General features: G+C 35.3%; 2 protein-coding genes across 4 annotated transcripts; both read left to right on the top strand.

Annotated features, from left to right (window-relative positions):
* The first annotated feature begins 1,933 nt into the window (after nt 1–1,933).
* LOC131647034 (serine/threonine-protein kinase STY46) lies at nt 1,934–5,708 on the top strand. Of its 3 annotated transcripts, XM_058916949.1 has the most exons (14): nt 1,939–2,212; nt 2,308–2,698; nt 2,783–2,885; nt 3,021–3,353; nt 3,527–3,567; nt 3,651–3,719; nt 3,787–3,887; nt 4,135–4,213; nt 4,308–4,406; nt 4,492–4,560; nt 4,658–4,734; nt 4,808–4,889; nt 5,054–5,148; nt 5,265–5,708. In XM_058916949.1, the coding sequence occupies exons 1-14, from the start codon at nt 1,965–1,967 to the stop codon at nt 5,365–5,367; spliced, it is 1,890 nt and encodes a 629-aa protein (XP_058772932.1). In that variant the 5' UTR covers nt 1,939–1,964; the 3' UTR covers nt 5,368–5,708. The 3 variants fall into 3 exon arrangements, with proteins under 3 accessions (XP_058772933.1, XP_058772931.1, XP_058772932.1); XM_058916948.1 differs by having other exon boundaries at nt 1,938–2,212; nt 2,783–3,353; XM_058916950.1 differs by lacking the exons at nt 4,808–4,889; nt 5,054–5,148; nt 5,265–5,708 and having other exon boundaries at nt 1,934–2,212; nt 2,783–3,353; nt 4,685–4,738.
* A 6,472-nt stretch (nt 5,709–12,180) lies between these two features.
* LOC131652433 (E3 ubiquitin-protein ligase At1g12760-like) lies at nt 12,181–19,035 on the top strand. Its single transcript, XM_058922281.1, has 5 exons — nt 12,181–13,069; nt 14,882–15,001; nt 15,133–15,265; nt 18,143–18,307; nt 18,592–19,035. The coding sequence occupies exons 1-5, from the start codon at nt 12,495–12,497 to the stop codon at nt 18,763–18,765; spliced, it is 1,167 nt and encodes a 388-aa protein (XP_058778264.1). The 5' UTR covers nt 12,181–12,494; the 3' UTR covers nt 18,766–19,035.
* Nucleotides 19,036–26,017: the final 6,982 nt, after the last annotated feature.

Genomic DNA, 26,017 nt, shown 5'->3' on the forward strand with positions numbered 1-26,017 from the left:
GAGGAGTTGTTTGATGGGTTGATCCGTCCGAACGAAGATTGTGTGGGCGAGGAAGTAGTATCGTAGCCTCCTAGCCGCTATTACTAGGGCCATGGCGACTTTCTCGATCTGTTGGTATCGTACCTCGGGTCCCTGTAGGGCTTTGCTGGTAAAATACACAGGTTTTTGCCCGTCTATGGTTTCTCGGATCAAAGCCGCACTGACTGCCTCGTTTGAGACGGCCAGGTAAAGGTACAGAGGCTCGTTGTCGTCGGGACGAGAAAGGACGGGCGGCGAGGAAAGTACTTGCTTGAGGTGTGCCAGTGCTTGCTCGCACTCTTCGGACCACTCAAAGGCTGCTTCTTTGCGTAGCAGTTTAAAGAAAGGGAGGGCGTGCTGGGCGGATTTCGCGACGAAACGTGATGGCGCAGTGAGCATCCCGTTTAATACTTGGATGGATTTTTTATTGTTAGGAGTAGGGAGCTCAGAGAATGCTCAGCATTTATCCGGGTTGGCTTCTATTCCCCGTTCGGTCAGATAGAAACCGAGGAATTTTCCTGCTCGGACGCCGAAAGTGCATTTCTCTGGGTTGAAGCGCATCTTGCAGGATCTGGCCCGCTCGAATACGCGCTCGAGATGGGAGGTGTGGTCGGTGTCCCCTCGAGACTTGACGATCATATCGTCCATGTATACCTCGAGGGTGTCGCCGATCTCCCCTCGAAACACTTTGTTCATCATCCGTTGATACGTGGATCCCGCGTTTTTGAGGCCGAAGGGCATTACGTTGTAGTAATAGTTGCCCGACTCGGTCATAAACGCCGTGTACTGCTTGTCGCTCCTCGCCATGGGGATCTGGTTGTAACCTGAATAAGCATCCATAAAAGACAATAGTTTATAGCCGGCCGAGTTGTCGACCAGTCTATCAATGTTTGGTAAAGGATATGCGTCTTTTGGACATGCCCGATTAACATCAGTATAATCAACACACATTCTCCATGGAGAGCAAGATGGGGGGGTACCTGCAAGGTTCTCCGATGCTTAAGTCAGTAGCTATCAGAGAATGAGGTTTAGAGTGAAAAATAGAATACCTGACCCTCTAGTGAAAGAGGGTATTTATAGCCCCCAGCGCTGGGCCAAGGTTCCCTAATTGGGCCAGATCCAACTAGAGGCCCACGTGCTAGGGAACTGCCAGAACGCCCCGTGCTAGGGCTGAGTCACCAGGAGACTCACGTTCTGGATGCACATAGCGTAGGGTTCGGAGATGGTTGACCGAATCCTTCGCTGAGACGTGACGCGTGGTCTTCGCGCGTGGATAGCTCTCGGTGGTTATCCAGTGAGTCGGCCCAAAAGATTTGGGCCTGCTCGGCCGGAGTCTTCGCGCGGGGGCAGCCCTTAACGGTTGCCCAGCAATTGGGCCTAAGGGAATTGGGCCTGCTCGGCTGGTAACAAGGGTTGGGCCTGCTCGGCCCAGTCCAGAACACCAACCATACCCTAAATGATCTCTCCTCCCTTAAAGCAAACAACCCTAAGTAATTATGTCAATTAGTAAACGTTAATTCAAACAAATAAAAATAAAAACAAAGAACCGCCATTCATTTGGCGGCTCCTAATGGCGGCTCCTAGTTAATACTAGTAAATGCACATTTCAAAAGCAGTCCACATGGAATAGAATTTATTTAAAAAATAGGAAAAGTAGGAGAGAAAAATTGAAAAAAAGGGAATATCAAAGCAGAGTCCCGAGGGTCTGAAAATGCGGCACTGTTTGGAGAGAAACAATTGGTTATTTACTCCAGCAACCCAATACCTGTCCGCATCACAAACCTTCCCCGGTCGCCGTTTGACACGTTACAGTGCCAAAATCTTAAAAAACTGAGTAACGAATAAAAAAGCTACATATACAATAATGAAACTGAGAAATAAACTAACCACTACAAAACAGCGCGCATTGCACACCGGAAAAGAGGAAAAATTCCGTCGACTTCTTCATGGAGAGACAAAATATTGCGTATCAAATTCTGGTTGATCGGTGTCGGAGCTTGGAGGAGAAACAAGTGAAATTAACGGAGCAGTTCAATGAGTTGATGCAGGAGAAGGTCAAAGACGATGAAGATTATTCAGCCGCTGGTTTCTTTTCCGGTTTCTTCTTCTCTATAAGTCCATATGCTAATGTTTTGAAATGCATGGGACATGCCGTTCATATCCATAGAGTTTCCTCCGGCGAGATCATATACTGGTAATACCTTTCTCCATAAACATTCCACTTTTTTTTTTTTTTTTATCTTTTAGTGATTAGTTACATTTACATTTTTTTTTTGCTTTTTATTTCAGGAATGATTCGGCAGAAACTCTATATGGATGGAGGGAGAATGAGATAATTGGACAAAGAGTAGCGGATTTCCTAGTTGCTGAGGAATATTACGCATCTCTACGAAAAATTCTACAACACTTGATCACAGGAGTGCCGTGGTCTGGGCAGTTTCCTTTCAAGAAGAGGTCTGGTGAAATATTTATGGCAATGGTAACAAAAACTCCTTTTTACGAAGGCGGCGAGCTTGTTGGTGTCATCACTGTTTCTAGTGATGCATCTGTATTTAACTCTAAGGGTTTCGAAGAACGAAGAACTTGCCAATCTCGTGTGAAGGACCAACCGGGAATTCAAAGGTTAAAAAGGATTCAGTGGCCTCCACGTCCACAAATTGCATCATCTGTTCCTAATGTGGTTAGTTTCATCACTACTTCATCTGAAACTTCGAGTTGAAATCCTTGCTAGTGATACTTCATTTGTATGGTTAAATAATTTCAGGCAGCTAGAGTCCTTGCTAAGCTTCGAAGTGGGAGAGGTGGAGAACAAAGGAAGGATACTAGAAGTATTAAAGATAATTGCACAACTGATGATAATTCAGGAAGTAATAGAATGAATAATGGAAATGATTTATCTGGAAGTTCAGTTGAATTAACCATGCACCAGGATATTTCTAATGGAGAAGATAAAGAAGGAAATCTCCAAAAATGTAATTCTTTATTTGATGTAAATATAACAGATCCAAAAATTTCTGCACATGGAACTTCTAGTGATCTCAGAGATAGTTCAGCTAAACCATTCTCAAAGGACTGTTGTGAATGTTCTGGTTCTCCCTATCCCGAAGACCCTTTGTTAAGATTACGCTGTCCGTTCAATCCAAAGAAATTGGAGCCAGAAGCAATGAATAAGGATGAAGTGCAAAAGCAACAAGAAGGGTTGCCGTTGGCGAGCTCGAAGGAGAGTATTGGTGACAATCCGAGTTCATCAAGCAAAGAGAAAGGTGAATCAAACTCTATTGTAGAGTGTGATATCCATTGGGAAGACCTTCAATTAAGAAAAGAGATTGGGCAAGGTAGTTAATTTTGTTGTGAATTTTATGAGTCCCTTATGATGAAAAAACTTGTTGAAACTATCTGCTTCAAGAGACTGAGATAGGACAAAAAATTTATAATGGATGTTCCTTAAAATATTTAGGTAGAATTTAATTTTATCTATATTTTTCTGATGTTTTGCTTTATCTTACAGGTTCTTATGCTGTTGTTTATCATGGAATTTGGAATGCGTCGGTAAAAACTTAACATATTCTTCGATTGTCTTATAAGGAGTATTGACTTGCCATTTGCCTGAAAATTTATTTTCTTTTTATCAGGATGTTGCTGTCAAGGTTTACTTTGGGAATGGATATGCTGAGGAGACTTTAAGAGACTACAAAAAAGAGGTATCTTCGTTTTTTTTATTGCCTTTCAGAGCCACTGGTCCCTGAAACTTTTGGTTTCTCACTTCAGGTTGATATAATGAAAAGATTGAGACACCCTAATGTATTGCTTTTCATGGGAGCAATCTATTCTCAGGAAAGGCATGCCATTGTGACAGAGTTGTTACCTAGGTAAGAGTTTGGAAAACTTCATCTTATAATTGTTATATTAACTGCTAAAGGAGTTATACTTGGGTTACATGAACATAAACTACAATGCATCTATTGCAGTTTTGTTTCATTAGATAATAGGCAAGTGCTTAGTGAATATGAATCTCTTGTTGACTGTGTGGACAAAATATCCAATTAACTTTCATTTTTGTGAAGAAATTATTGGGAACCATCTTGCATTGATTATTATTATGTTTTGCATTGGTAGAGGAAGCCTTTTCAGAACACTTCACAAGAACAATCAAACATTTGACATCAGAAGGCATCTTAGAATGGCTCTTGATGTTGTGAGTTACCCTCTCTCTTTCTCACATAGGCACACAAGTGTCAAGTTCAAGCCTTTATTTGCAATCTTTTGAACCACTTTGCTGTTTTTTATAGGCTAGAGGAATGAATTATCTTCATCACAGAAATCCACCAATAGTGCATAGAGACCTAAAATCTTCCAACCTGCTTGTTGATAAAAACTGGAATGTCAAGGTAAAAATTGCTTGAAAATAAGTTTGATAGTCCCATGTAGATTGAATATCTACCAGTTAATAATGAGTTTTGTTTTTTTTCTCAGGTTGGAGACTTTGGCTTGTCGAAGTTGAAGGAAGCAACTTTATTGACTACCAAATCCGGAAGAGGAACCGTAATGACAACACTCACTTATTTTCTTTTTGATATACAAAATATCTGATTTGAACACCTAGTAACAGTGAATAAAATACTGTTTTTAATTAATTCAGTTTTATTGTTCTCTCTGTCAAATGCAGCCTCAATGGATGGCCCCTGAAGTTCTCCGCAGTGAACCTTCAAATGAAAAGTAACTCTTCGAAGCTGACACTTAATGTTTTGTGTTTAGTCTGGAAAATTTTGACGAAATTATTTTTATACAGGTCCGATGTGTTCAGCTATGGCGTCGTCCTATGGGAAATAATGACTCAATCTATTCCATGGAAAAATTTGAATTCCTTACAGGTTTCTCTCTGTCACATTCTCGCACACACGAATCACAAATACATCAGACATTTGTCTTTGCTTTCTGCTTCTGGACTAAGGTCTACTGCACATGGAATCAAGCTTATCTTGTATGTTTTCACATGCATCATCTCATATTGTAATTTATGTGTTTCATTTGAAAGGTTGTTGGAGTAGTAGGCTTTATGAATAGAAGACTGGACCTACCGGAGGGGCTGGATCCCCATGTAGCTTCAATCATAAATGACTGCTGGCAAAGGTGCTTTTACTGTATACATACATTCATTAATCCCTGCAGTTTTATTATGACAGAGATTAATCATTAATGTCTTGTAACTCAAACTGAAAATTTTACTTTTTGGTAAATATGTGTAGTGATCCAGAACAACGACCATCATTTGAAGAGCTAGTGCAGAGAATGATGTTGATTCTCAACAGAGTAACAACTTTGTCATTGAAGAGAATTGCAGAATCCTGAACATGCTATGTGGTTTAAGGGAGGAAGGTGGCAGGAAAAAATGCAGATTGTCATAGATATGAAAAATACTAGCCAACAAATTAAGTGGCAAATTATAGATAACCAAACAAGGGGGAGAAATAGAACAGGCACCTCAAGTAGGGTATCTTGTGACCCGAGTTACGGTTTAAGGAATCTTGATCCTCTACATCCGACAACAGGCAACTCTGCTAGATTAAGACAGAAAATCTAATGGTCTACAACTGATTTAGGATCCAATTTGTTGTGACTAGAGATGGTTATGCTGACTCTTTTGTGGGGACTACCTAGTGTTGTATAAGAATACACTACTTTTTTGGGCATGGATGATAGATTAATAATATTTATACCAAAATTATAGATACAAATCTTATACCCATTTTCTACATTAACTAGCAAAATACCCGTGCGTCCGCACGGGTAAATTTATTTAATACGTCCGAAGAGTCATTTCTGAAAACTAGCGTTAGTTGTGACTTTTCACTGTACTGAATAAGCACCCTTAAGGGTTGGAAAAATAATCCCCTAAAATTATTATAACAAGTTCATCAAATATAGTTATAGTCGCCACCATGGCTGACCAAATCAATCCAAGACCCATTTTAATTTTAAAAATGGACCTCAATTAAAAAAATGCAATTTAAATAATTAAAAATGACATAAAAATAAATTTAATTATATTCCTTTTGACTTTTGATCAATCTCATTTTTTTTAGGTATTGGATTTTAATCATAGCATTTTTTAATTGATTTTTTTATCATAACATTTTTCTATATCTATTAATATTAATGAAAAAAATTGAACCTTCCAAAATTTGGAGCATATCAAAAATTGAGACTCTGTGCAATAGAGTTTGTTGCTCCTGTATAGGGGCGGCCTTGATCGCCACCATATTGTCTACACATTTATAGAGAGAAAAACTCCAATATTACTTAAACCAACATATAGACATCTCGTGTTGTTTTTTAAGACATCTTGGTGGAAATTGTATTTGTTGTTAGAAGCACAATTGGAGTTTGACTGTATCATTATGATGCATTTGAGTTATATAAAAATAGAGTGAAGATGTTGTCACACTCTAAATCAAGATATTTTGATAATCACATGACATGTATTGAAGGTATAATCTCCATATAAAATGATACATGAAATTTAATACTAGTTAGTGTATAAATACTAAATAAATAAAAATGCAAAGAAATGTTAAGGTGAAAAATATTACATCTTTTGCCTCCATGTGGTCTATTGCATTTCAAAACCCATGTAGATGATGACGAGTGTTATTTGAATAATCCATCCCTCTGCGGCACCATCCTACATATACAAAAATAGAAATTTATTTATTTTTGATATAGTTAAGTATGCATGTAATATAATGCAATTAAAATTTTAAAATTAACTTAACGCATAAGGATGTGTTGCACTATGTCACTAATAGGGGTAGTTAATGACATACATATATATCCCTAATTTTGAAGTAAGAATACCCACCATCACATACTCTCTACTCCAAAATTCAACCGCTTTGCACATATCCCTATATAGTGTAGCCAAACAAGATGAGCCTTAACTATATTTGTTAGATTTATCAAAATCTTTAATCAGAGGTAGCCAACAAGAATGCACATAATTATTACTCTTGTTTGGCATTAAAAATCAAGAAAAAACCGTACAATATAAATGGAATTAAATCGTTGTATGGAAATTGGGAGACATCTTACAAAAACCTTTCGCCATGGTTGTTGGTCATGAAAACACATCCTCATGATACTATTATAGAAATACAAACATTGCATTCGTTTTCAAACAAGGGAACACAACTCGGTGACTGTTGGATCTTCCATCGTCTGTTTTGGGATTTCTAACCATGTATCAACAGTTTTGCATACTGCAAAGCTATGGTGTAAGTTGGCAAAATGTGGTTGTATGGTAAGTATAGAGGGACATTGCTAATGGATGTGGCACAAGATGAGAACAACAACATTTTCTCAATAGATTTTACATTAGTAAAAGGTGAGACAAAAAAATACTTGGAGTTTCTTTCTAAAGAATTCAAGAATGCACATCACACCCTAACCCAATCTATGTAATATCTGAAAAACATGGATCAATTAAGAGTGCATATAATGATCCAAAAAATGAATGGCAATATCCTCCATCGTCACATATGTATTACATCAGACACATTGCACAGAACTTCACACGTGAGAAACAATCTACATTTACGCTCACTATTACAATTTATACCATTATCTTCATATACTTATCTTTGTTAATTTTTCCTATATGGGATATGCGTTGAATGAATCAACATTCAAGTACTACAGTGAAGAAATATGACGAACAAACATACATGCTTTAAGATGGGCAAAGAAGATTCCAAGAGAAAAATGGGAAAGAGTGTATGACGGAGGACAACGATGAGGCACACATGACAACCAACCTTGCTAAAGCAATGAACTCGATGCTTAAGACCACCCGCAACCTATCCATCACTTCTTTGGCACAATCAACATACTATACATTGGGATCTCTGTTTGGGAAACAAAACCATGACTTGACAAAAATGTTGGCCTTTGGCCAAGTTTACATAAATAATTGTAATATAGGTATTGTTGAAGAAATGCTAAAATCCATTACTCATAAGGTCATGCAATTTGATCGTGAAGGATTTACACTTTTCCATAATGAGTTTATGCGTAAGAAAAAGAAAGCTTGCCCAAATAGTATCTGTTTTAGAATGGAAATGAACAATGGTGAGAAAGAAATAAGAAAATGTGGGATTTGTTGCCTAACCAACCATAGTCATAGAAACTGTCCATATGCTACATAATTATGTTTCTTTTTTTATTTAATCTTAGAATCAAGTTATTAGTTTGTATAATGAATAATGCATATACTACTTTCTAACACTCTACTATTTATAGAAGATCACTACACAAACCAATGGACAAAGGTGTTATACCACACCCATTCTTTTTCTCATTCATTTTCTCATTATTTTCTATTTTTTTAATAAATTAAAATTATTTCTTTTAAATATATTAAAAATGATTAGAATAATTATTTTTAAAATTATAAGTTTTAAAAGTTTTTTATTAAAATAATTTTTTAATTATTATATTAATTAAAATGATTAATTTAAAGTATTAAAAATATAGAAAATAAAAAAAATGAGTGTAACCTTTGCCCATTAAATATAATCCTACGATTAAAAGTATGACATATTAAGATTTTTTTTCAAAAGGGAGCATATTAGATTTTTTCTTTTTTCGAGAATAAAACAATGCGCTCATGTAATATCTCATGATAACTAGACACAAAGATGTGAAGTTGATCTAAAATGGCTATAGTAAGATGATGAATATCTATAACTTTTACTGTTCTTTCACACTTTTTTAAGAACCATGTCTAAAAATAATGGATATGTACCGTAATATGTTGTGCTTTAGTTTATAATCGTCAACTATGTAGAAACGTCCCTACATTTAAATTAGAATAAAAAATATGTATATAAAATTCAATTTAAGGTATACTATTGTGTTTAGTGAGGTCTATTTTAGAATTTTAGATGAATTATATGAATATTTAGAAAATGTAAATTAATTGATTAAATATTGAAATGTGTGAAATAATAAAAAAATTAATATGATCCATTTAAATAATTCAAATGAATTCTTTGGATCTGTGTACTTTAAATCACAATTATTGCCGTTTTTATATCATACTTTCACTCATTCCAAGACTATTGTGTCAGGATGGATGGATAGTTGTTACGAAAAGTGAGTGTTTTAACTTGAATACATTCTCACATTAAAAATATATTTTTCATTTTATTTGGATAAAAATATATATAATACACTTTTGAGATATAATATTGATTTAATGTGATCTATTTTAAATTTTCTAATAGATGATACGAATATATAACAAAATTGTATATGAGGTATTTAAATTATACAAATACCATTTTCATAAATGAAGTCTAAGAAAGGAATTCGTGTAAATATAAAAAGAAAAACTTAATTTTTTATTCCATTATTTCATAACTAAAATCTACCATTTTGATTAAATAAAATAAGAGTCGAACAAACGACACCAAACAATTAGTTGGTACCATATCTCAATAAACAAAACAAAGAAAGAACTAGTTGTGTCATCACTCATCATTATTGTTTCCATTTCTTCCCTTGATTCTCATACCCTATGTCTAGATAACTACTTCCTCCGTCCCAAAATAAGTGTCACATTTACTTTTTAGGTTCATTGAATATTTAATGTATCTAGTCTGTATACAGACTAGATACATTAAATATTCAATGAACCTAAAAAGTAAATGTGACACTTATTTTGGGACAAAGGGAGTATTTCTTTTACACTTCTCAATTCAAAACTATAATCATCTCGTATCTTTCTCTTTCAGCCTCACTTCAACCATTATTCATTTCTTTAACATAATTATCATCGTTTTTTATTCATGTTCTAAACCGGTTCAATAACTGACTCGTTGAGCCACCTCATTGATCCATCTTTCTAATATTTAGAACATGAGAAAAATATTTCATCAAAAACTTTTCTGCAAGCTCTTGCCAAGTGTTACAGAATTTGGTGTAAATGATTAAGTCAAGCCATTGCTCTATCTCTCAAAGAGTGAAGAAACAACCTTAGTTTAAAATTATTTTTCTACACCTGTTTTTTGAAATTGCTAGCAACCTCAATAGATTGCTTCAAATGCAAATATGACTCTTTAGTTGGTACTCCACTAATTGTCTAAATTATTTACAATTATTGGAACATCATTGATTTCAACTCAAATATTGTTGTTGTGATCTCAAGAATGACATTACTTGTGTTTGGATCAAATAATCATATTTCTTAATGGTTCTTTCTCAATCATTGGCAAAGTGAATGGTGGCTAGAATGATTGTCATGTTTATTGGTCATTTGAAGTCAACCCCCACTTGTTTAAGATTAAGTTCAATGTTAAATCTTGTTAAGTCTTCCATTGTTCTTAGGGTATGTTTGGATTGATGAAATATGATGGAATAGAGCAGAACAGAATGAAATAAAGTTATGTTCCATTGTTTGGATTGATTAAAAAAGGATGTAATGGAGCGATATCAGATGGAATGCATTCCATCCCATTCCATCACTTTCCATCATTTTTTGTACCCTCCGATTTGGACATAATGATAAAATTACTCTATTCCATCATGACGTACCCAAATAATGGAATGATATATGATCGTACCTGATCAGACTGGATCATCAATGGTCTTCAACGGTTGGGCTTCGAGTGAATAGGGGTGTCCTGCAAGGTACTCCGATGCTAAAGTAAGAATACGAGCAAGGGAGAGCAAGTACCGAGATTAGGTTAGAATGAATGAGTTACCTGACCCTCTAGTGAAATAGGGTATTTATAGTCCCCAGCGCGGGGCCAAGATTTCCCTATTTTAGGCTAGATCGTAGGAAGCCCAAAACAAAGGAAACTTCCAGGAGGCAACGTTGTAGGGCAGAGTCAGCAAATGACTCATGACCTGGGTGAACCGACCGTAGGGTTCGGAGATGAAGTTGACCGAATTTCTCACTATTGGGTGACTAAGTACTCTTCGTGGAGCACGTGGGCTGAAACTCTAACGACAATTGGAGAGTGTGTGCTCAATTGGGCTAGACCCTGAATCGTGCTCGCTTACCATTGGGCCAGCTCGGCCCAGACCAGAGCAATATCTTTATTTCATTCTGCTTCGTTTCATCCCGCTCCGCTCCATTTCACTCCGTTCTTTTTTATGTATTCAAACACAACCTTAAAGTTCTCTCTATCCCAGGTTCAATGTGGAATTTTGACGAAGATTATGACATGTTCATATAACTCACTCTTGCTTGGCACTAAAAAAAAAGTTAGTGACCAAAACAATCAAGTTTTTTATTTATATAATAGTTAAACACAACACTTTGTAATTCCCACAAGGTTGCTGGAAATTTGCTATAATTTATATATGCAAATGAGGAGTGCTAGCAACACTCTCTTTTCAACACTCTCTCCAACACCCACTTTCTTATTGGTTAAAACATGTGTGAGTCATCACTTTGAAAATGAGTTCTACATAAAGTGGTAGGACCCACACATATTTCAATCAATAAGAAGATGAGTGTCAGAGAGATTGTTGAAAAGAGAGTGTTACTAGCATTTCTCGTATGCAAGAGGATATATTCTTAATAGTGCAATCCCCTCTCTTCATGTTGTTGTAAGCCAAAACATATATCAACAAATCTAAAATTGTTCGAATACACCCGAGTTTGACTCAAATGTTGATATTCCCTCTACACCCACCCCACAAGTGAAAATATACTTTTAATTTTTTATACACATACTTATTCATTAATTTCATTTTCAATTATATATTACAAATCTTTTTTTCAATAGAAAAATATAGGTTATCATACGGTTCTAATTTAATCTCAAAATTTGTTTCGGGTGATTTTAAATTTTTACAATGTTATATATTTTTATTAAATTTTTTTATAAAAAATTTCAAATTAAAAAATTGTTTCAATAATTAATTTTAAAATATTATTTTAAATTTTCATCTTTTAGTTATAATTTTTTTAATATCATGTTTTTTCACAAAAATGAAAAGTATAGGAAAGTGTAGAAAAATATCAATTTTTTTTCTTCTTTTGGTAGATTTCTCTTGGAATAAATAGTGTTTTCATAAATGAAGTCTAAGAAAGGTAGTCGTGTAAACGTAAAAACAAAAACGTAATGTTCAGTCTTATTCGTTCACAACTATAACAATCTACCTTGATTAATCCGAACAAGAACCGAACAACCGGCACCGCTTGATTGGTACAAAATAAACAATACAAACAAAAGCAAACTTGTCTTGTCGCCATTTCCATTTCTTTCCCCAATCCTCAATTCTCATATACCCTATTTTCATTTAATTAATTAATTAATTTATCTCTTTCACTTCCTCTTCTTCATTTCTTCAACCATAATTATCATCATTTTTTTTTAATTCATGTTCTTACCCGAGTCATTACCGACTCACTGAGTCACCTCACCTTGCCTCGCCTTATCGAATCGTCTTCCGAAATTCAATTCACCATGTCGACGACAAGGTCTCCGAGCCGCTCCTCCGAAGACATCGTCGATTCGACGCCGTTTCTTCCCAATTCCGGCGCCTCCTCTGACGAAAACAACTCCGGCCGTCGAGTCGTTCGTCGACAGAGGCTTCTCCAAGCGGCGCGGTTCCTCCGGCAAGCGAGCGGGAGGAGAATGATGCGCGAGCCCTCGGTTGTTGTCCGTGAAGCTGCGGCGGAGCAATTGGAGGAACGGCAAAGTGATTGGGCTTATTCCAAACCCGTAGTGATTCTCGACATTGTTTGGAACTTTGCGTTCGTTGTTGTTGCTACAACCGCTTTGTTTCTGAGCAGTAATGAATCGCCGGAAATGCCTCTTAGATTGTGGATTGTTGGTTACGTTCTGCAATGCGTTCTTCATATGGTTTGTGTTTGTTTTGAGTATAGAAGACGGAGAAGGTTTCAACGTTCATCTTCTGCTGTAGCCGTAGCAGGTTCTGATAGGGTTGGTACTAGCAGTGGGAATTTGAGTTCAGCTTCTCCTTCTGTTTCTGGTTCAAGTTATGTTTCGTTGGCGCAATTTGAAGAAGAGGGTACAAGGTGAGTTTCTTCATTTCTTTTTTGAGCTTATTTAATTTAATTCAGAGTTATATTTGGTGAATAATTTATGTAGTACAGACACCTCTGAAAAGGTGTGTCTGTGTCACTGTCGGAAACCAACACTGACACTTGCGATTACGAATAATTTTTTCAATTTTTTCAAATTATTCCCGGTGTCAATGTGTCAGGGTCGACATCCGTGCAAGGTCCGGGCTTCATAGTGAATAATAATATGTTATCTCTCTTTTAATACTTGTGTTGAAGAATGAAGCATATTTTGTGGGGACTGTTTGGTGAACTTTGAAACTCCATGATGCATAGAGAAATTTAATGAGTTTGTTACCATGTTAATTGTATTTATGAATGGTAGTACTAGTACTATATTAAGCCTATGCTTTTAAAACCTCTAGTTAATTTAAGAACTTGATATAGCAGATGTAGCTTTCTCATTAGGTAAGAGAGGGGAGAAAATCATCATGACAGTTCAAACTGTATTGAAGGTTTTTAATTTTATACTCAATATGAGCATTTTTTGTTGAAGGTGAAGAGCTCTAAAGTTTTTCTCATATTGATTTGGGTGGTTGAAAAAGGTGAGAGGGAATTGGGTTTCGTGTAGAAAGATATGACGGAAATTGCTACGGGGTGATTGATTATTTTTCTGTGAAAGGAGTTGTATTTGTTCGGTTTTTCAAAGCACAGGTGCAAGATTGTAAGTACATGAATTAAAAAGTGTCATTTTTTCAACCTTGAAAATGAAAGTAGAAAGGGGGCCTTTTAATTTTAGTAATCATGTTATGTGTTCAATGACATTCCTAGTTAACAATTTCAAATGATTTAGTTATTAGTTTATACTACTATTAATATTTCAAGATAAGAGTAAGAAACCATTAATATTTCTTTGTTTCTTGTCTCCACCATTTTCATTCTCCACTAGATGTTATTGTTTGCGATAGTAACCAACCGTTGCACGTGTTATTTGACAAAGCCTTCATTTTTGTTGTTGTTTATCTTGTCTTCCTTCCCAACTCTATCTCTGCTTGAAGCTCAATCTTCTGCCGAATCTAGTAACTGTTCCGTTCCTTAGAAATTTGATATTCCCATGATCTACAAGCTGAGAATTGATGAGGATTTATGAGTGAACTTATAGATTGTCCCTAACAAAGAATTTATGTTTCTTAATAAATTCTAATGTTTTTCAAAATTAATATTTAAATTAGGTTATGAACTATATTCCAAATGTTTTTAGATTGCGGCACTATGGTGTAGTGGAATTTGAACGAATATTTATTGTTCTCTAATACACTATTTAGTACAAAATATTGTCAAATAGTAGCTATAGCGGCGCTACTACTTTGTTGTGTAGGGGAATTCGAACAAACCACTATTTGCAACAATCTACTATTGACAAAACTGCTATATTCTCACTCATGTCGCCTAAATGGATCTTATTGTAAACACAAGATGGTGCCATGCAAGTGGTTTATTCCTCTGATTTAATAGCCAACATGTATTTTTTTTTTACTTGGTAACGAATCTTTTCTCCAAAGCAATCCTTTTTTTAAGATTGATAACGCGCCATGTCTTAATATATAATATTTTTACCTGGTTTTTTTTAACCATCTATCTTGAATGCGTGAGGTACTTTCTGATTTTGTGCACATAAAACTGTTTGGTAGGGGTGAAGTGCTATTAACATTTATTAACTTCTTTTTATTTATCAGGACCAGAGCAATTATTATTATAAAATGTTTGATATGCGTGCCGTCTATTTCACAAGCTATCAATGTTTTATATTGCTATTTTTCTCGGCAGTGTTGCAAAGCATTTGGAATCAGCCAATACTATGTTTTCATTTATTTGGTGGATTATTGGATTCTACTGGGTATCAGCTGGTGGTCAAACTTTATCCCAAGATTCTCCTCAGCTTTACTGGTTTGTCCTCTTTCACTATCTCATTCAAATTGTTCAAATATGCTTTCGTTACGATTTACTAATCTTTTGGCAAGTCAATTGATATTTACTTATTTTAGTTATGCTTTTGACAAAATATGCATGCTTTGCAGGTTATGTATAATCTTTCTTGGTTTTGATGTTTTCTTTGTCGTTTTCTGTGTTGCGCTGGCCTGTATAATTGGTATCGCTGTTTGCTGCTGTCTTCCATGTATCATTGCACTTCTTTATGCTGTTGCAGACCAGGTGACTTATTCTCTTGTGTTTCAAACTCTAATTGGACTTGCTACATTATGTGTAATTTTGGTTCAGAAGTTGATAGGCACTAATGATATTTGAAGCAACTCTGCAAATTTAACCCTTTCAACATGTGTGATAATAACTGTGACAGATTAATACAAATATCTTTTTATTTGTATAACTTGTGAATGAACTTATTAGACAGGTATTAAGTCTGGATTTATTTGTTTCGCCGTGTTAATATATGGACCGTACATAGGTAACTTGTAATGCTACTGTACTATTTTGCCAATACAGGACATAACTCCTTCTTAACGTATGATGGAAAGGTTAACAGATATTATACACATATTCCTGAAATTAGGATTCTCTCTCTAGGTCCTCTATTTTTCTGCTCATAGGAAAAACTCGAGTCTGTTTATGAACATCTTTTCCTCAGATTTTTCAGATTTTAGGGTGAGGCATATTATAACATTTAAATACTATTTTATTGTGAAATTAGAGAGTTAGGAATTGGGTAGAAACCTAATTATTAGTATTATTTATTATAAGTTGGAGTTTTATTATGAAGGATGCATTCTACAACCAACATACCTAGTGGTACTTTGAGAAGACAAGGAAGGGCCATTCAGTAAATATTCTGAATTCCAATGCAGAATTAGGCATCATACGATCAAATTAAGATTGTGTTTAGGAATTAGGTGACATAAAAGTATTGTCTGGCTCATGTCTGCTGGAACAAGCAAATTGCAGTCATGTTACTGGAGGGAGATTTAGATTGAGTTGGAGACCAAGGTGAAATTTTGAGAAGGTTAATTTCTTGAGACCAATTGTGATTAGGAAAGGGATATGAAGGCTATTCAATCAAAGTGTAATTGGTAATAAAAGGAAACTTTTGACAATGTTCCAATGGATAATTGTTTATGCAAGATAAGATCTGTAACTCAGCTGTCATAAAGAAAAGTGATGTATTTCACATAGAAAAATGGTAAAGCCTTGTCCTAGACTGTTTGGGTATGCTGGAGATTGGAGAAGATGTGTAGATGCGCCAATGGTTGACTAGATAGAGAATTTTCCTATACTTAGAGACATATTAGAACAAATTAAATTATAAGCCATTCAAGCTATTAAGAGGGATTTAGAGCTATATAGTTTATCTCTAAAAAGTTCATCTTTGAACATAATACATGATAGAGAATTATAGCGTTGTCAAACGAGAACAAGCTAAGTTGTCGCGGTTGCATTGTTGGGATTGTTATTGACATATTGAGTGAGGAAGTTAGGTGAGAGTTCATATCTTTCAAATATTTCGAATAGTTGGACAAGCTGTATCATGGTTGTCAAAGTCACAAGTTGACTCATAGGCTCGTTCGAGTTTACGTTTCTAGGAAGGAATCTGAATTGACTCGCTTCCAAAATCATTTTTGAGCAACTCGGTTGAACTTGCTCCAAATCTTGTGCTTATGGCCTAGTGAATATCGCAAAAAACAAAATTAAACCCGACAAAGAGGAGGTGGAGATTGAGAAGTGGAGAGGGCAGCTGAAGTGATAGTGCCAGGAGAGAAAAATGAGAGTTGATAATGTTTGCCAGGAAAGTAGCGCATATTAAATTATTACTGTCTTAAGATTTATTCTAGTTACACTCTATGGACTTTTGGTTAGATTTTTATTTGACGAAAACCCTAATGACAAACCCTAATCTTTGATCATATGATTCAACGTGTTTTTGACTCTTTCCGTGCCTGTTATATTTCACTTTCTTTTTTTAATCTAAATAATAAAAATCCTTGAATCCTGTCTTATGATTTAAAGTATTATAAAAAGTCCAGTTTTTTTGGAGTTTGTCGAATCATGTTTGTTCATCTTTAATGGATGTTTGTGAGAGAAAGGTGATTTAGAGGGAGTAGTGAAAGAAAGGGTAATTGTGAAACTTATATGAACAAGGGCTTTTTTTTTGGTATTTTCATAAAATTCTAAATAGAATTCCGTTTAACTGGATATTTTTGGGGTGTTACTAGAAAAAAAATTTGTCTTAAAGGTATTATATTATATGTATATATACCATTTATAGGACTACACCAAGGGTCAACTCTAAGCCTTTATATCTTTGTTGCTCTAGTTTTGAATGTACTTACGGAACAATTCCAAGAGCCAACATTGAAATGCATGCTTTTTGCGTATAATATAGTCTTACGTGGAGAGTTGGGGGGAAAATTAAATGGGAGGTTGAAGACAAGTCTTAGAGGCGTGGATATTAAGATTAGGTGGCTTGATCATGTAGGGAAAAGACTTGTAAATTTTGTAGTGAGAAGAATAGTCATATGAAGGTTAGTCAAATTACTAGAAGCAGAGGAAGATCTATAAAAATTATATGAGAAACTATTAAGAAAGATCTAGATACTAATAATGACTTGATATAGATATGATATATGGTAAAATATTATGGTGTTTAATCCATGTAGTTAATGCCACTTAGTGAGATAAAACTTGATTGTTGTATTTTTAGTATTATTTGATAAATGCGTAAACAAGTTTAGTGTACTAACCTCCATGGATTTATGTAGAATCTCGAGTTTAACAGCCTTGAGTGTTAACTGATATTCCACCTTTCATTTGTATGTGACCTCATCTCCTGCATTGTCTTCCAATGATAGAGCCATTGACCTAGGTGTCTGTTAATAATTGTTGGCCTAGCATTATGGTGATATCTGAATTTGAGTATGTTTTTGACCAGTCCTAGATGACAATGTTGTGTAGCCTTGCACTATTTAATGGAAGATATATACTGTTATTTATTTGTTGTCCTAGCTTTCATCTCTATCTTTATACCTATTAATTAACTAATTAATTAGTTAATTAATTAATCAATTGATAAAAAAGCAGGAAGGGGCATCAAAGGAAGACATTGAGCAATTGTCAAAATTCAAATTCCGAAAAGTTGAAAGTAATGAGAAGCAAACTGGTAATACCGAAGAACCTGGTGGAGGAGTAATGACTGAATGCCGGGCTGATTCACCTGTTGAACATGTTCTTGCTGAAGAGGATGCGGTATGTTATAAACATTTGTTATTAGTGAGCTTAATCTTTTCTCCCTTTTCCAATAGTCATGTTGCTTTGATTCTCATCATATTCTTTTCACTATATTTCAATGGAAAATCTGCATGTCATGTTTCAAACAGACTCGGTTGCATACTGTTTTTTTTTATTATTTCAGTTTTGACATGTAAAATCCATCTTCACCTTCTCAACACATTCTTACACTGAAAAATGCAATATGTATATTTTGGTTGAATGTGACTTAGCTTCCCTTTTTGGTGGTATATTATTTATAGGAATGTTGCATCTGCCTTTCCCCTTACGATGACGGAGTTGAACTACGAGAACTTCCTTGTGGTCACCATTTTCACTGTGCCTGTGTGGATAAATGGCTGTATATAAACGCCACATGCCCCCTCTGCAAGTATAACATTTTGAAAAGTAGTAGCCTCGGTGAAGAGGGAGTGTAGATGATCTCCGAGAAGTTTATAGATGCATAATAGGCTCAACTTGTCAATACAGTTCAATACAGGCCTATATACAATTGTCCTTGTTGTTGCTGCTTTGTGCTGTAATCATGTAGTGATAGTTAGTTGCTTTGTTTATTGGTAGTTATTGTGGCTTCTAACTGGTTGTGTATATCAGCGCTTGTTCAAGTGCGCTCAGGCGATAATTTTCTTAAGAGCCACAATTCGGTTGTCAATTTCTTATTTTATTTATTATTTTTATTGTTGAGATTATTATTGTTGTGCATGAAATCTATAAATGTCTGGTATGTAAGTCTATGTATAACGGCCTATCATGTCTCAGATATGTTTTTAAAATGTTCAGTACAACATTCTCAATTTTATAACGATGGCTCTTTGTGGTACTCCAAATTAAATAAAAATGTGTAACATTATAAAAATTATTAAAAAAAAATTGAAACAGTGTGAGCCGGTGTACAAAAAAAAGATTACCAGCTTAGTAGATTTGTTACTTGATTTGATTCATTCACTCAATTTACCACCTGTTTGTGTTGTGGCAGTAACACCGTGAAAAGGAAACACTTTTCTCTGTTAAAATTTTAATGTCTTGTTTGGAGGATAATGGAGGGGAGTGATGTGAAAAAAAGAGAAGAATTGAGTAAAAACAAATGAAAGATTTAGATGGAGAGGATTTTAGACCGAGAAAATATTTGAGAGTCCCTAAATCTTTAATGCTAAATTTAGCATCTAACAAAGATTTGGTGCGTGTGATTTCTTCAAGATCAGATCATCAACATACACTAGGATTACAGTGAAGCCTTGAGTTGATTGTTTAGTGAAAAGAGAATAGTCTGCCTTGGACTGTAAGTAACCAGATTCTATAAGAGTATCAGACAGTTTGGTGTTCCACTGTCGACTAGCTTGTTTTAAGCCATAAAGGGAACGTTGTAACTTGCATACAAGGTTAGGTTGAGGTAAGTCCATGCCTGGAGGAGCCTTCATGTATACCTCTTCATGAAGATCTCCATGAAGAAAGATTGTGTTGACATCAAGCTGAAATAATGGCCAAATGTTAGTTGCTGCAATAGTTAGAAGGACACGTATGGTAGTCATCTTCACCTCAGGGCTGAAAGTATCTGTGTAGTCTAGGCCTTCAACAGTGTCATTTGCATGTAATTTCACTTTAAACACCCATCTACAACCGATAGCTTTCTTCATTGGAGGCAAACGCACAAGCTCCCATGTCTTGGTTTTAGTCAAAGCAGACAACTCAGCCTTAATAGCTTTTTGCCAATTCACATCATAAATAGCAGTCTCATAGGATTGAGGTTCATGAATAGAAGAAATGTTTAAAAGGAAATGTTTATGAGTAGATGACAAGAAATCATAATTGAGGACAATAGAAATAGGGTACTTACAAGTAGAAGAAGATGATGGACCAACTAAATTAAGATTGGTGGATGTATCTGATAGTATATTACAATGGTAATCCTTAAGGTAAGAAGGTGGTTGTGCATGTCTGGTGGATTTTCTAACAGGATTAAGGTTAGGAAAGTTTGGGGTGGAATCAGGTAAGGTTGAGTTGGAATCAGGTGAGGGTGAGCTGATAGGAGAGGATGATTGAGTAACTTCAAGAAAAAGGTGAATGGGCAGCAGATGGAGCAGACTGAGGAGAAGGATTAGATGGATGATGAGGAAGGTTGTTTGGGTTGTTCATGAATTGATGATCAAACAAGTCATCAAGTGAGGTAGTTTGAGTTTGAGATGTGTGAGAAGTGGAAAGAGAGACTGCTTTGTATGGAAATATATTCTCAAAGAATATAACATCCCTAGAGAGAAACAATTCTTTACACCGAAGATCAAACAAGAGATGTCCCTTCACTCCAATTTTGTAACCTAAATAAAGACACTTTCTAGACCTAGAATCCAACTTTCTCCTATTGGCTTGCAAAGTGGTGGCATAACACAATGAGCCGAAGACTTTGAGATGAGACATATCAGGTAGAGATTGGTGAAGGACCAGATAAGGTGACTTATGCCCTAAGAAAAGTGTTGGTAATCTATTAGTAATGTGGACAGAGTAACTGACAGCATGTGCCCAAAAAGTATGTGGTAGATTGGCTTGGAACAAAAGGGCTCTAGCAGTACCAAGTATATGTTGGTGTTTCCTCTCAACAATTCCATTTGGTTGAGGGGTACCAACACAAGAGGTTTGATGTGTGATGCCACATTGCTGATAAAAAGTATGGAGTTTAAATTCATGGCCATTGTCAGACCTAATAGACTTAACTAGGTAGTTGAATTGAATTTTAACCATGGCTACAAAAGATTGAACTATTGAAGTAGTTTCAGATTTTAGCCTTATAAGGAAGAGCCATGTGAACCTACTTTTATCATCCACAACAGTGAGAAAATATCTAAAATCCATCATGGAGGGAGTGGCCAAAGGCCCCCATATGTCCATGTGAAGTAAGTCAAAAACAAATTGAGACACATGATTACTGATAGAGAAGGGTAGTCTCTTTTGTTTGGCATAAAAGCATACATCACAAGGTAAATCAGATTTGGCAGTTTTGATAAAAGGGAAACTTTTATTGAGTTCAATAAGCTTGGCATGTGAAGTATGTCCAAGTCTAAGATGCCATAGGCTACAATTGGAAGAATCATTAACATGTCTAAGAATCGTTGAATTAACAAAGTGTCTAGGTGGATTGGGAAACAAGGAAACTAAGGGAGTCTTGAGAAGATACAGTCCACCATGCAATTTAGCTGTGTCAGTCATCTTCTTGGAAGATAAGTCCTGTATAACACAATCAACATCAGTAAATTGGAATTGACAATTAAGGCTTTTGGTTAACTTGGGGACATAAATTAGATTGAAAGAAAAATTGGGCATATATAAGACATCTGTAAGATAGAATGACTCAGTAAATTTAATTGTGCCTGCAAGATTGGTTGTGACAAGACTGCCATTAGGTAGTTTGATGGTAATAGGTTTAACTTGTTTGAGGCAGTGGAAGTAACTTTGAGTGAAACAAACATGGTCAGTGGCACCCGTGTTTAGGATAAAGGTTTCGGGATGAAAAGAGTTGGGAAGAGTGCAAATGATACCTGAACTAGAAGGGTTTTGAGATGTGAGATGGTTAATACTATGAGACTGTAACTGTGAAGCATCTTGGAGTAAAGCTAACAAGGCTTCGTGCTGCTCTGGAGTAAAAGCCAATCCCGAAGATACATGTGCATTAGCTTCAGACTCATCTCTTGGTAGCACCTTTAACTTGTCTTGAGATGTAGTATAATTGTTGACTGTACCATCTAACTTCCAATTAGGAGGGTAACCATGCTTTTTGAAACAAGTGTCAATGGTATGATTTGTCATTCCACAATGTGTGCATACTCGACTGCTTCTGCCTCTACCACTAACAGATCTGCCACCTTTAGAACCACCTCTGGAGCCACCTCTGCCACCAATAGATCTGCCACCAACATGATTTCCTCTTGATTGAGAATCTCGATTGAGATTAGGAGTGGATAACACTTTTGATTCATCAAGTGGAATGTGAGTTTGTCTTTCTTGTTGAACAAGCAAAGAGTAGACTTTGCATATGTTTGGTAAAGGATCCATTAGCATAATCTAAGACCTAATTGCAGCATATTGTTCATTCAATCCCTTTAAAAAACGTATAACTTGATCACTATCTCTGTATGTACGAATCTTAATGATGGCACAACAAGTAGGAGCACAATCACGAGTAAGGATAGGTCGAAAATTGTCTAATTCTTGCCATAAAATTTTCAGCTTTGTGTAGTAAGAAGAAATAGAGGAATCACCTTGCCTCAAAGTACAGATTTCTTCTCGTAGATCAGAAATACAAAATACATCTCCTTGGTAGAATCGTTCCTTCAACTCATTCCACATGTCAGCTGCATTATACATCCAAAGAATGCTTTGAGCAATCTCTTGTTCAACCGAATTCTTGATCCATGACATGATCATAGTGTTGCACCTATCCCAAGCAATTGAATTGAAGTCAAGATCTGCTGGGCAAGGTAAAACACCATTGATGAAATGAAGTTTGTTCTTGGACCGGAGCACCATAGTCATCGAACGAGACCAAGAATGGTAGTTGTTGCTCGAAAGAAGATGAGTGACAAGAATTAACGCAGAATTCTCGTTGGGATGCATGAAATATGGATTGAGAGTATCCGTTTGATACCCTTTCTGGTGATTGCGAATAACAGATTCACCATGAACGCTCCCCTTAGAATTTGCGGACATGATGAAAAGAGAAACAAGCTAAAGAATGAAGCAAAGAGAAGAAAAAGATATGGAGATTGAGAACTTGCGAGGTGCAGCGGAAAAAAAAAGGATCACAGGTCGATGATACCATGTGAACATACAAGTTCAAGTATGCAGAAACCTAAGTCTGCCATTGATGAATGCAAAGAAAGCTTGAACTGTATGCTGTAGGAAGAAGAAGAAGAATGGTGCAAGTTGTTATTATCAATCTCAGAATTTAAGTTGGTTACAACAAGTATTATATAGTTAGATAAAGTGATTGAAAAACCAACTAACCAACTAACATACAATCTAACCAACTTAACTAACTATAGAAAGTTAGTTATGGAACTTATTACACGTGGGTTTTCTCTTTTTCATTGGCTTTATCATTTACACCAACAGCCCCAAGCTTCGTTCAGTGCACCAAACATAAATGAGCTCCTCTTGAAATTTTGCAATATGATACTACAATAGGGAGTGAGCTCTTTCACATTTAAGAAAACCAGATGAAAATAATACCTGTCATCTGAGATAACAACACGTCTATATGTGTTCCAATGCAACCACTCCGAAGTTAATCCAAGAGATGCTCTCGTCAACGATGGTCGCAATCATCGAGAGCTCAAGAGTTGCCAAGAAGGCACCTTCCTCCTCATTATGACAATGGTTCACTTCCATATGACTCTGTTGCCGAATATACCAATGGTACACCACTTGATATAGATCATCATTCAAAGATACCTTCTTCCCATCGTCCACGAAGGATGCATAAGCATAACTCCATTGAAAAACATGTTGCCCACCGTTGACAGAACCTGTTCATAAAGAGAATCATTGAGTATCACATCAATAAGTCTTTGGAGAAGCCTCAAAAGCTAAAAAGTCATGATGGTATCTAAGACATAGAAGAAGTGAAGTGCATGCTTTTAGTTCTCATCTTTAAGGGAGAAACCATGATATGGTTCAGTGTCCTGATAGACAACTTCATAAGTTCTAAGAGAATACTATGTGATGAGTTCATATCCCATTTCACAACATGAAAATTCCAATCAAAGACAATGGTAACTCTCAACGCCATTATGCACGGGAAGAAAGAGACATTGTAAGAATATATAATGATTCACCAAGGAAGTTATGGAAGTTAGAGGATCTAATGACAAACTAAAATGTTGGATCTTTGAGAAGGGCTTGAGGTTGAATCACATGTTCAGAAAGAAATTGGGTTTGGAGGAACCATAAAGCATAAGCGAGCTACTTGCTCCAGCTCAACCATATATCACATATGAAGATAAAGTTACTCTATGAATACATAGAGAAGAAAAAGTCATATGGGAAACATAGTTGTTCGATAAAAAAATTTCCTTTAATTTGAGAGGTACTTTTGCATCACATAAAACACCTAAGGTCCTCTTCCATTTCAACCATCCTAATTAAATTCGATGTTTTACGTCTTCTTATATTTCTATTTTGTTTTGCTTTATGGACCTAGTATATTTGAATTGCGTAACTTTGTGGAATCTTATGCTCTATAACTTTCACCTCTAAGTTAGATATGTTTTACCTTTTGCTAAAAGTAAGTTCCATGTATTCTTCCTTGTTTCTTCTCATGCGGAATCCATAAATTTATAAGGCTCATCTATAACCTCTCATTTATTTTGTCCATCGACTTTATAAATATCATTATATCATCTACAAGAAATATGTATCTCAGATCTAGTTCTTGAATGTATTCTGTAAGTACATCTAAAACTAAAGTAAAAAAATATGAGTTTAGGGTTGAACATAGATTCAATCTTATTATCACAAGAAAATTGTATATGTCTCTACCCTGAATATATACTCACACTAGTTGTTGTGACAGCCTCATACATATTCTAGATAATTTGAATTTAGGAAATCCTAACTTTTTTTTCTTTTTTTTTTAATAGTAATTTTCATATAATCCCTATAGGAACTCTATCACAAGCTACTTCAAATCAATGAAAACTAATTGTAAGTCTTTTTATCCACCCAATAATGTTCTATGACACGTATGAGTAACTAGATCACTTTCATGATCAACTTCTCAAGAGTTAAACCAATTTGATTATCAATAAATTGAGCTTATTTTCTTAGCCTATGTTCAATCACTATTTAACCATATAATTTGCACAATTTTATATAATTCTTTTATTCATATAAATAAAATTTAAAGTGTTTTTTCTCTATTCATCTAACAATTTCTTTGACCTTATAATTTTGTTCAAAATTTTGGTGAGCCACTCATTTCCCTCTATCTTCAAGACTTTTCCATGTTGCAATAAATATGCTGTCTGATCCAACAAAATGCTTATTACTGAACATTTTCAATGTTTTTACCTCATATTCTTGAACATGACGATAATAGTTATAGTTTCAATTTCCCGATCTCATGTCCTTCATTAAATAAATCATGTAAATACTTCTCCCACCTATGTGTTATATCCTTATACTAATTTTTTTTTTTTGCTTTCTTCATATTTAACACACTTCACTTGATCAAAGTATCTTATAATTTTACATCTCTTTCTTGGTATATTTCTTAATTTTCTTATAATTTCCCTAAGTGTCACCATTTTTACACCTAGATCAGTATTCAAAACATTCCTTTTTTATTCTAACTTTACCCTAAACATTTTTGTTTAACCACTAAGATTCTTTATCCTAGGTCCAAGACCTTCTGACTATCCCAATATCTCTTTTGATACTTCTCTAATTCTCTATGTCATTTTATTCTATAAATCATTTTCATTTCTTTGTGGTTTCCTGAAGCCTTTTCATTTCTTTGTGGTTTCCTGAAGCCTCCCTGAAAAATAATATGCTGAAATATCCTTTGTTTTTCACCCTTCAAATGTCACCACTTGATCCATTGAGGCACTTTGTAGCCTTTTCTCTTTTCTCTTCTATTAACCCTAATATCCATAATCAATACTCTATGTTGGATAGTCAAATTAT

The sequence above is a fragment of the Vicia villosa genome, linkage group LG2 (assembly GCF_029867415.1).
Source record: "Vicia villosa cultivar HV-30 ecotype Madison, WI linkage group LG2, Vvil1.0, whole genome shotgun sequence".
NCBI classification, from domain to species: domain Eukaryota; kingdom Viridiplantae; phylum Streptophyta; class Magnoliopsida; order Fabales; family Fabaceae; genus Vicia; species Vicia villosa.